Below are 12,194 nucleotides of genomic sequence, written 5' to 3'. Positions count from 1 at the left end.
CTTGGGGTCCTGCCTCTGGGAGCTTGGGAGAGTAATGTGCCTCCTCTAAAGGCCTACTTAGGAGTCTGCAGAGGCAGCTAATCAAATTACTATATTTGCTATAAACTTGCTTTTTCCCAATCAGTCACAAGCCGCTGCAGTCCACACACCACTGAAGAGCACTTCACTCCAGATAATCAAACATTCGGTTTATTTCCAGGTGTATTCATTTGCTTTTAATCTAATTGGAGAATCAATCAAGAGAAGCAGTTCAGTGTTTGAAAGCATGCACTTGTTTGCGGATCAGCACAACAAAATACCTAGCTTTCACACAGACAACAATTCCCACATCGCTTCAGAATGTAGGACCCGATAATTAGGTGAAACAAACTAATTAAAAACATCCCTTCTATGTTTATTTTCTACCACTGAGCCTCAAGCCGCAAAGTGCATTTTCTTGACCATAACAGCTACCTTAAGCACGCTCAGGGTTTACAGTCTATCTCTGCAACATATTCTTGAATGGATATGTTTTTAAGATTCTTTGCACATCAATGTACTCAACCATCAGTTTCACATGTGTCCATCTCCCTCAGCGACATGTGCGATGTTCAAAGAACGACTCACTTCTGGCTGCAGACTAATGTATTACACACACCCTCCCCTTTAGGATTCAGATGTTGGTTCTTCAGATCTCTGCACTTTTACCAATGTGGGGTGGCTTTCGCACGGCAGTTGGGGTAAAGTCGTTTCTTTAGGCCTGCTGTTGATCATGGTGTGCATGGGAATGCTTCCAGATGCAGAAACAGCGACACTGATAACATACAACACACTTGTGGTAAAGAGATCAGAACAGCGTTGAATGGAAAGGGATGTTAAACATATAATGTACACCTGGAGAGTTCCCACATCAACACTGTAAGTATAGGTTTCTGTGCATTATGGGGCTTTTAACACACACACACACACACACACACACACACACACACACACACACACACACACACACACACCACACACACACACACACACACACACACACACACACCACACACACACACACACACACCACACACACACACACACACACACACACACCACACACACACACACACACACACACACACACACACACACACACACACACACACACACACACACACACACACACACACACACACACACACACACACACACACACAAGGCTTAAGCAGGATAGGATGTATAGTGTTCATTATCAGTGCTCTTTCTAATCAGACCTACTAAAGACATTCAGTCTGTACACATTATTACTCAAGCGGTCCCGGCCGATCACAATGAAATGTGACTTAAAGTGGACCTATCATGCTATATTGGAAACATATATTGTAGGGCCATACCTATACAAAACATGTCTGTGAAGTTTTTTGCCTCAAATACCAAACAGTTCACCCATTGTAGCCATGCTTCATACTGCTCACACCCCTCTTTTGAAGCCCTGTTAGAGAAACGCGGATTTTGGGTCCTTAGCTTGAAAAAAAAAAAAGAGGAGGCGGAGCTAATGCCTGATCAGAATTCTACCGGAGATAAAGTTAAATTCTGTGATAAAACGCCATTCTGTTCTAAACCACATCAAGGATTATTTCTGAAACAGTATGGAGCTCAAATGCTTTTTCTCTTGCAGGTTTATCACAAGGTGAGTTCTTTTTTTATTTCCTGCTTTTTAAACACATGTGCTCTTCAGTACAGTTTAGCTCTGAGTGTTAGCGAGGCTTGCTAATGTAAACAAAGACGAGATTATGTCCAAAACACGTCAGGCATTGTTTCTGATAGCAAACTCTCTGTGGGTCCGCCGCCGATTTGACGTCAGATCGGCAGCAAATCTGTATCCGCTCGTTGTACCCCCGTTTTTAAAAGATTTGGGTACGGAGGAAAAGAGAGGGTTTTATTTTCTGACGCTGCGTGAGTTCCCCGACGCACCGGGGACACATATTTATGTATAAAAGACATCACAAAGTGCATTTTGCATGATAGGTCCCCTTTAAAAGGTAAAAATAGAGAAGTTACAAATACGTTAATGCAGATGTTATTTTCTTCCCCAAAATATATTTCAAAACCTTTAGGAGTACATTTCTCGCATCCAAGAACGCCCTTATACACAACTTCTAAGTGTTAATAGTGATGTGTTTTCTACTCTTGGTGTTCACAAAATGAACTTTTTGCATTCTGATGCAAACGTTTGTTTTGTATAAAAGCTCAACTTCAATTAAAATCAATCAAATGTGGCTACTGCAACAGATATTGGCGCAGAGCACTTTTCTTTCTTCAGGATTTCTTGTGCCAAATGTAACCTGAAAGACAAATGCTGTGTGTATTTTTAAAAAGGTCAAAGGTCACAACTATATTTTTTAATTGAATTACTTATGTATCTACATCCACATGAGCTGCTGAAGGATCTACACGCCCCTCCGTACCATCAATAAGCGTTCAGGCTATAAAGGAAGTCGACGTGATCCCTCAAACAAACTGCTAAACAGGCTAAACTGCACATGGAGAGAACTCTGTGCCCTGCATGCATTCCCCATCCATTCCTTTATTTACCAGGACAAATTGCCTAGCAGCATTCACACTTTTAAGTAGCTAGATAACTCTACTTTTCAATAAAATCCTACGCTAGCCGCCCTCCTCTCCAAATGAATGATGTATCTAACGTTAGCACTGAGGCAGTGAAGCACAAAAAGCACCCCAGCTTATCCCTAAGGACCTCTTTCATTGGAACCCACTCCACACTGCCACTTAAGACCTCCAGAGGAGAAAGTGGAGGAGGCCGTGGGTTGCACCCTACAGTATAAAGGTGCTCTTAATATGCTACAGATATTCAAGATTAAGCACTCGACGACACGCTTCACAAAATCCAATTTCCTTCCTCTGCTCCCATCCCTCTGTGATAGATTTATTGGCAGTGTTTCTGCGCCGTACGGTTAGTGTGCGGCACAAGAGTCTATAATAATTCAGGTGCTACAAAAGAATGTTGGTATTTTATAAAATATGATAATCCCTAAAATAGTCGCCCTTTGAATGAGCAATTTGTCCTCAACGTGGGCTACACTAAACTCCTTAATCAACACAGATTCAATTATTATGAAAACACCAATTTCTTTTTTAATGACAGGATGAAGTAGTAGGCTTAAAGAATAATAATAAAGTTGTTTAAACCACAAAAGTATGCTGACAAGAACTGTGAACATGCAGTTAACTCCAATGAGATGCTGTTACCACAACGCACACAAAAACACTTTTATTTATCTCCTATAAGATAGGAACTGACACGATTAGGAAAGTAGGGCTTCATGAAACAACATGAGGAGATCCACTGGGGACGCAAGCTTTGATTTTAGGAGAGAGATTTATAGAGCAGGGAGAAAAACAAGCCGCAGTCAGGCCGTAAACAAAGCTACAGATTGTGATTTGAGGACGTTGTGATTGTGGCTGGAAGCTCTGTGGCCTCAGATAGCCTCTGTGTGGTGAGGATGCACTGAGGGCCCTGCGTCGCCTACACTGACAATAGAGCGAACGCACAGGGTGGAGTCCTATACTGCTGCCATTGCTACGTGGCTTCCCACCTCTCAGAGCTGGAGCAAAGGGCTAGAGAAGCTATATTAGGAGGGGTGAGGGACAATCACCACCAGCATGTTTCCACAAAGAGCCCTCAGTGGGGCATGCAGCAGCTATGTGCCGTCACCATTTGTCACCTTTTCCGACATCCAGATAGCGCATGTCAAAGAAGCCGATAACATAAACCCTGGTTCTGGTTTAGCAAGCAAGCGGCAGCCAGAACACTCAGCCTACACACAGGGGCGAGCACAGACTTGTCAAGTTAAAAAGGGAATGTCACCAAGTTGTAAACACTTCCTGACAGGAAGGGAGCACTTCCTTAATCCTGGAGCAACCAAGCAGCCATTCCTTATTTTCCACCAAACAAACTGCAGACAGTGGCTTTCATTCTCTACATGCGTTCATATCACAAACAGTTCATTTGAACTGTGACAAAAAAAGACATTCAAATGTGACCTCATGTGAGCAGCATACTCAAAAGCTGTTTAGTGGACGTGTTTCCCATTCACAGAATAAAACAAAAGTCTGGAATCCCACTAAGAAATAAATGGAAGTGCACAGCTTCCTGGTGGGCTGCCGGATCACGGGGCAGCTCTGTTTGCAAGACGGAAGTCTGGCTGCCTCCTGCAGTGTGACACAAAAACAACAGCCTGTACTCACATGCACGGGATAAAAAGGCAAATCTCCATGACCTCTACAGTATACTGTATCTTGATGCAAGAAAGCGACTTGGTTACAGTTGCAATTTGCTTGTAGGGCCGAGCTACTGATTTTGCAAAGATGAATTCTTCATATTGGTTCTCCCTTTGTGCCTCTGACGGCATGCAAGCTTCAGGCTCAATTGTTTCTTTTTTAGATTGGTGTATGAAGATCTGCCTTCCCACTAGACTCAGCTACCCATGTGTACACACACACACACTGTCATTAAACAAAACAGAGCCATGTGTCTATAACTCCCAGGCGGCCAAAGCGGCAGTCCTCCGCAGGCTAATTGTGACCTGGTGGAATCATGTGACTGATGTTCCGGTGCAAAGCTAGAAAAAGCGATTCAAGCAGCAAACACAAGAGACTCTATCGGGACTCTTTAAATCCTCGATGAAGACTCCCAGATGGAGGGAAAGAAAAATAATAAGCAAACAATTGCTAAAGGGCATCATTTCCAAGACCAATAACTTTCAAGCACATGTGGCGGGATGGCCGTATATAAAACCTAACCATGAGTAGCTATTACACTCTGCGAAGCAGGCTTACAGTGCCATCATGTCAATGTAATAGGATTCACCAAAATGATATATCGATGAAAAGCCAATGCTCAATTGAATAACCATTACATTAAGGCTTCCAGCGCATGCTCCACTACAGGATGACTTCATCCTGCCCCACATGCTGTTCGGCTCTGAGTTGCTTCCTTCCTCTCAAAGTGCCCTTCCAGGATTCTTGTTGAGGTCCCAGGAATTCATTGTAAAGTTAAAAAAAACAGTGAGTTTAAAAAGTGTTTTACATGAAAGGAAAATGTGTTTTATTCTGAGCTGTGGGTAATGAGAGTTGAGTCTCTTGTAATCCGGAACTAGTGGATGTGACTTTGAGAAAATGCCTTAGATGCTTAATATAGTTCAGGAAATACATGGCATTCTTCACACCTCAGTGAACAGAAGGTCAAGCGGGAAACAGAAATCTCACAATCCTACCTGCCACTCCATGCAAACGATATCACAGTCTAGACTTTACTGTTAGACTATGAGTCAGCTATTATATGTTCTTAGGTATTTATTTACACAATTGTTCATGATTATCAAAATACTGATCTACTCTGGCCACTTCTGACTGTAACTCTTTTTTAATTAACAAACAACAGCTGCAAAATCCAAGACATGCAAATCACAGCTTTTACACCAATCTGTTGATTTGTTTTTAACTATTACATTTAACAACAGTGGAAAATGACTTTAAATTATTATTATTTTCATTATGTATTCATACGGCTTGGAAGTCCGGAGGTATTAAATAGTCTTTATTCTATATAATCCAAGTACAGAAATATCCCATTGTCCAACACAAAGACTTTTACTCAGCCAATGAGCATGAAAACAGGTTTGTGTAATTGTAGAGCAACAAGGGCACATCCTGTTTCACACTGACATCCAGCCAGGCCGGCTATCAACCCGACCGGCCTCCGTCTGATATGATAGGTAGAGAGCCGCACTTAAAAGGTGTGCTATAAGAAAACATGATGGGCTCTGATGTTTTCATCCATTTTCTGGCTCCCTGAAGAAAACCACTCTCGCAGACCCAGGTGATATTGACGTTTGTGCTCGACATTTCTCCTATCACTGGCAGAGATGAAAGCGTAAAAGGCCGCTGGGATGCATTTATGAAATCCCACAGATGTCTGGAGTGCTAGGGTGAAAGGCCAGGGGAAGATATTCAGGTTTTGGGGAAATTAAACTGTGCTCTACAGGCAATGTAATCTGCGGGCCGATCCAACACGTTCTACCCACACCAGAAGATAGTAGCTTGGCTGGTGTCAGGTGAGGATGTCATTCAGCTTTTTCAAATGCTGCATCTTAAATAAAGTGTGATCATTACACATCCAAATGGATTTAAACATATGCTAAAGATGAATGGAAGGAAGCGGACACCCTTTCCAGTTTCCACAAACAAATAAAGCCAGACTAAGCAAGTAGGGGAGGGTGTTATTTACTATGAAAACATCCGATCATAACCCCAAGCCCGGCAACTACACAAGACTGAAACCATTCATGTTTTTTAATTGATTAAATGATAAACACATAAACCTTTCTAGAATCTAAAATGTTATTTTTTAAACTTTGGTTTTTGTACGGATAAAACAAACAAGTTAAGGTGCGTGCATTTGAAAGCTAAGATAAAGTTTAGCCATACAAAATGATTGCTGGTGTTCACAAACAGATATGAGAGTGGTATCAATCAATCACACAAACTAACTCTTGGCAAAAAAGCTTATAAGCATATCTTCTGAACCCTTAAACTATTACTTAAGGCCAAAAGGTTCAAGCAGCTGTTTCTACCAGAAACAGAAGTCAAAAATAACTTTTAACTATATTATTCTATATTATGGCCTAACTTTCCACCTGATTTCACTAAACTCTGTTAAATCTTCGAGGTGATGCCAATAGAGTGGTGCAGGGATGACGTATTTACCCGGAAATTAACTGCGCATGGGTTCCCTCGACAAAAAAGCAATGGGATTTCTCCATAGGATTTTGGAAAATAGCTCGAAATAACGTGGAAAGCGAACCTGTTAGATAAATGCACGTTTTGTTCAGTCGGATAATCTCCACATGTCTACCCTACTTTTATAATTTTCTAATCATAAATCTAATCGCCAGAAGCTAAATGCTAACGTTATGCTATAAACGAACTACAGCAGGGTCGCTGCTTCAACGTCACGCCAACTTAAGATCCATATTCAAAACTACAGATTCTAAATTGTTCAAGTTGAAGCGTTTGTTTTAACAGTTTGCAGGAGGCAGGTACTTGCTTTCAAGCGGAACAGGGCAAACAAACTTAGTGGGAGTGTTTACGTGTTCGGCGTAATGACGTAAAACGGCCTCTACAACTTCTGTAGTCCTATTCAGCCACTTGTTAACAACCATCGTTTTTCAGACACGTAAACTCTTCAGAAATCACGAGTGGGGTCACTGCTGATTTAAATTTGTGTCAACCACAGACCTTATTTTGAGCTATTCTCCAAAATCCTATGGAGAAATCCCATTGACTCTGAGACGAGGGAACCGGTAGTGGTAAAATGCTAACTCACTTCCGGGTTTTAGGACTCGTCACTGCACCACTCTATTGTTTTCAACCTCCAGCCTACTCTCTTAAAAAGCCGAGCCAGGTCTTGTAATAAATAAGGTGTGTGGAAAGGATTAAGCAGCATAAGCACAGAGGAAATCTGTCCATCCAGATGCCCCTGTTGGCTCACAACAACTGTCTTGGCATCTGATCCAAAACGGTATAGATAGATATGCATGCTGGCTCTTATCGGATCCCTGCATTGAAAAGACCCCGAGCCATAAAAGGAGCCGAAGTTAGATTGGAAGAGGATGTTTCCCCAGGTGCTAAGACAGGTACTGATGATGGCGGACTGCACTTCATAATGATGCCGCAGCCCGTCAGCTCTGCACTACTGCTTTTGTTTACACACTTCCGAGTGGAGACCATTACCACTTTAGCGTGTCCTTGAGAGAAGTTAGGTTAGTGCTGAGTAGAGCGATGAGCTGGGAGATGAGGCCTTTAATTAGCTCCAAGGCGGGATGATAATTGATCATCTCCTTCAACTCGTTCTACCATGAAGGGCTTAACACCATTAAAAACAAAACACATCACAATACCTTGAAAACTCAAAACCACAAGTTGGATCAAAGACAGCTCCGCACAAAGAGTGCAACTTCAAACCAACACTGAAATCCGGATGGACACTTCTTAGATAATGATTTGCACTAAAAAACAACACAGAATAGGAAAACTGGGCGATGAAATGTCTGTGAAAATATAGCCTATATATTATTTATTTTGCAGTATATCATTGCATGTTTCTCATCTTGCTTTTTCCCCTACATAGAAGCCTGGTTAATAGAAATAGACTGAGGAAAATGCACTTGATGCCACTATTGGCATTTCAGGCATTAGGTAAGCAGTGATATAATTAGCATTCATGAGTCAAGTAATTAAAACATCAATGTAACCAAGCAGTGCTGTTAAGACACTTATTTGCTCAGCCTCCAACAGTCAGTGCAGTTAAAAAGACAGTTTCTCTAATGCAACTGACTCCATTCACTATCCACTGATGGTGCGAGGTAGGGCTGCTCGATTATGGCAAAAATCATAATCTCGATTATTTGGGTCAATAATTGATATCACGATTATTAAAAACGATTATCCATTTACTTTGAAAACATCCATTTATTGAAAAATACATTTGAACAGTATGTTTTTAACAGTTGATTACCCTGAACTTTAAGTATAATTCAACTGAAAAACCAATAAATAAATACTTTTTTTTTTAAATGTGTATGTATAAATCAGTAATCCACTCTTTAATGTGTGTATCATTGTCCAGACGTCAGAACACATTGTCTGTTCAATACTCTTTAAAATATAGCCTGAAGGGAGAGTGTGTGAAAACCAACTGCAAACAGCGCTTCCTACCATTGAAACAAGTGTCTTTACAATAGGACTTTGTCAACTCGAGGAGAGTCTCTCAAAAAAAGCATTTACAAACAATTATCATGCCTTCAGGACAAACTGTAATCCTCAAAAAAGTGTAAACACAGAGCCTCACACAACTCTTTAAAGCAACTACTAGCTTAGTGACCAGGCTTTTTCTGCAAACATATTCATTAATTATGAAGCTTTTTGTATTCCTCAGATATAGATGTAAACACACTCTAAGGTGGTAAAACACTTCCAGATATGCCCAGTTACATTGTTTCCACCACCGTGGAAGAGGAGGTACACCATGTACTACAGATGCAAAAAAAAACTGCCAATATTTAATATGTTCACTTCAACCCTTCAGCATCTTAGCAAGAAAACCCTTAACCCCCTCTCTCGACATATTGCTTAAGCCCAGCAGCTGTCAGTAATGATTGAGATCGTCCATAACATCATTTATACTGGTAGGTGTGAGGTATAACCATACTGAACAATCATCTGCCTGTCTGTTTAAGCCATATGTGCACACGGAGAGGAAAATAAGATGGGCATTGGCAACTGTATTCCTGACAGGGGAAAAGCAAATAAGCTTCAATTAACATGAGACAACTATAATCTGTTTAATCAGCTTGAACAGCTGCAGTGGCTGGGTGAAAATTCTGCTTTTCTGCTTGTTTTACTGATAACACATAGCCGTATGAGTATTAAACCTACATACTAAGTGCATGAGGGCTGCTGAAAACATGGTTTTGGAAAATAAACATTGGAATAGAAGATGGTTTCCGAGCCTCTATGTTCCCAGTGTCTGTGTTGAGGGCGTGTGGGAAATAAAAGGTGTTAGTAAGAGTTTCGCTTGTTGTGTCTTCCTGTTCTTGTGACAGGTTGAAGACACTGTGCAATATAAATAAAAGTGCCAAACCAAAACCAACTGTGAACTCGCCACACGTCCAAAGACAGGTGCGAAAGCAAACACAAGAGTAGGAGGAAGTAATGTGAAGGTGCAATCAAGATGACCGCAAAAATGTCAGGTATTGAGATGTGATCTGAGGAGGAAACAGTGGTGTGTACAGTGTGTATTTTCACAGAGCCATGCTTCCTCCTCTGTACAGAACTACGCAGACACTGAAACATTCATCCGTGGGATCACACTCGTCATAAGGTATGTCCTCACCGACAAATCTCAGGTTTCTCCAAATGAACCCAGTGTGTGTGAATTCCTGAGAGGCCTGACATGACAGTGTTCTCCACATTCATGTTGTGCTGATGAGTGCAAACAGCTCCTTGCGATAGCCTCAACTTCAAGGTAAAAAAAATAGTGTAAGGCTTGTGCTGTACATGCAGATAAATGTGTCAAGAGAGTTTCAAATCAGAGCCATCTATCTACTAATCATTTCCATGCATGGCAATGGGCATCAGTGCAAAAATAACATTAACAAAATTCATCTCTCTAGTTCAATAACATTGAATATATATATATTCAAGTTGAATAAGCAGATTACATTGTAGCATGAGAATAAGCTGCTCACCCAGCAGAGCAGAGTTTGCATGCACTTTACAGCAAGTTGACTTTCACAGAGTAACAAAAGATCATAATTGTCAGTATTAATGCAAGCCTGCTCTGATACATTGAGCTGTGTGTCAACACATGACAGACTGCTCCCTCCACAGCACTCCCTGTAGTGCAGGTTAGTTATTAGACAAGAGGTGGATGTCGCAACTCGTGTGGACAGCCGTTGTGATAACAAGTTCTGCCGGTTGTAACGATGCATTTCTTACAGGAGTAGGTCAATTTCTCCATAAACAGGCCATGTTTCAAACATTTTGTAGGGGGAAAAAAATGTTGTGATTTCAGAGAGAAAGCTATACTTAAATATGGGAGTTTACTAAGAATTGTTAATTTGGGGTTGTAATTGAAAGATTACAAAATGTTTAAAAGTTTAGTTGTAGCTCCAAACTTGTCCACAGACTAATGTTTGGACTTATTTCACCCACCTTCTCCTTGTTGTCGTGGTCCGAGGGAGGTGAAGTGGGAGATTTAACACTCCCCAGAGCAACAGCTTGGGTGACTGTGACACCTCCGCCTGGAGCTGGGCTGGGCTTTTCGATAGTTTCCACCTTGATAAGTCGGTGTTTTGGTGACACATACTTGATATCCGGCGACCCCACGCTGTTCAAGCTCGAGCCGAATGAAATATTTCCACCTGGAGTGTACGGGTCCTCGAAGTCCAGCTCCTTTTGTAGTTTGTACGCAGCGAGGATGTCCGGTTGAGCGGGGCTCGGGAAGGTGACCCCGCAGATTGTTTGTTGGTAGCCAGGCGCACTGGGCACACCGGTGTGACAGTGTCTGTAGTCCGGTTTCGGAGGCGCCGGAGGGGGTGATTTGGTAGTTTTGAATCCTAGGTGCTCCTTGAACCACTTGGCCATGCTGCCAGTGCATCGCTCTCAAGTCAATGAATGTAGTTTAGTTCCAGCTTTCCTGCCAGCGGAGCCCGAGTGTGTTCGTCAAAAGTGGGCTCCTCGGGTCACGCGCGGCCAGCACACCGGTGTCTGAGCGTGTTGCCAGTCTCGTGCGACTCTAGGTCTGGAGAGGAGTGCGCGAGGAAATGTGAGCGCGGCCACAGGCACTTTCTGATCTGCCTTGCTGCAACTCAGTCCGCTCCGCTCGGCTGCTCTCCACGTCAGGTTTCCAGACTACGCAACATGGGAGCGCTTGTGCAAGAGGAACACACGCCCCCCCACAACCTGCCCTCCCTACCTGAGAACATTCACTGCCACCTACCGGACTTGTGAAGCCCCGCTGACTGTTGACTACTGAGAATACCAGTCACCGCTGCATGAAAGTTTGGAGAGTTTTACAAAACCCACAGCTCCGAGCACCCTCTGAGAAGAGTCTTCAGGAATCCCCGGATGTGGACTTGATGTATCTGGGCCGATATAGAAAAATAAAAAATCGATTAGCCTATACATGACATGGTGTTTTGCCTGAACACCATGTCATTGTCCAAGTGTATTGGAACCATTTTGGCCCCTTACTTAAATGTGGGGGAGTAATTTCAGGTATAGATCCAGTGGCGGTTCTAGAACATTTTACATGGGGGGGCAAAGGGGGGGGCAAGAGGTCATGCCAGGGTGGCATAGGAAGGCGGACAGTACGTGGTATTTTATACTGTATAACCTATTTATTGTTAATTCATGCCCTAACACAAGTGTTCTTAATGCACAAGAGAAACAAGGTGTTCAGACAAACAATCGGGTGCCCTTTGAGTCCCCCAAGCTTACCTCAACCATTTTAAATGAAAGGAAACTACAAAATGTATTTTAAAGCAATGAATTAATGGAACAGGTTGTTTTGCATTACAATGTAAAATTAAATATATATTTTGTTTTAAAAAAAATTGGTTGTCTTAGACAGGCATATTTGCATG

General features: G+C 42.1%; 1 protein-coding gene across 4 annotated transcripts in view; it reads right to left on the bottom strand.

The window, feature by feature from the left end:
• Positions 1-11,523, bottom strand: part of LOC117549173 (SH2 domain-containing adapter protein F-like) — a 99,337-nt gene extending 87,814 nt beyond the window's left edge. Inside the window, exon 1 of one of the 4 annotated variants that reach the window (XM_034220826.1) lies at positions 10,762-11,523. In XM_034220826.1, the coding sequence (XP_034076717.1) occupies positions 10,762-11,193 (432 nt within the window). In that variant the 5' untranslated portion in view covers positions 11,194-11,523. The remainder of the gene's footprint in view (positions 1-10,761) is intronic. The other 3 variants (XM_034220827.1, XM_034220828.1, XM_034220829.1) reach the window with 3 other exon arrangements.
• Positions 11,524-12,194: the final 671 nt, after the last annotated feature.

This window comes from Gymnodraco acuticeps, unplaced genomic scaffold, assembly GCF_902827175.1.
Source record: "Gymnodraco acuticeps unplaced genomic scaffold, fGymAcu1.1, whole genome shotgun sequence".
NCBI lineage: Eukaryota > Metazoa > Chordata > Actinopteri > Perciformes > Bathydraconidae > Gymnodraco > Gymnodraco acuticeps.
The sequence above is the reverse complement of the archived record's forward strand: the minus strand, read 5'-3'. Positions and strand labels throughout refer to the sequence as shown.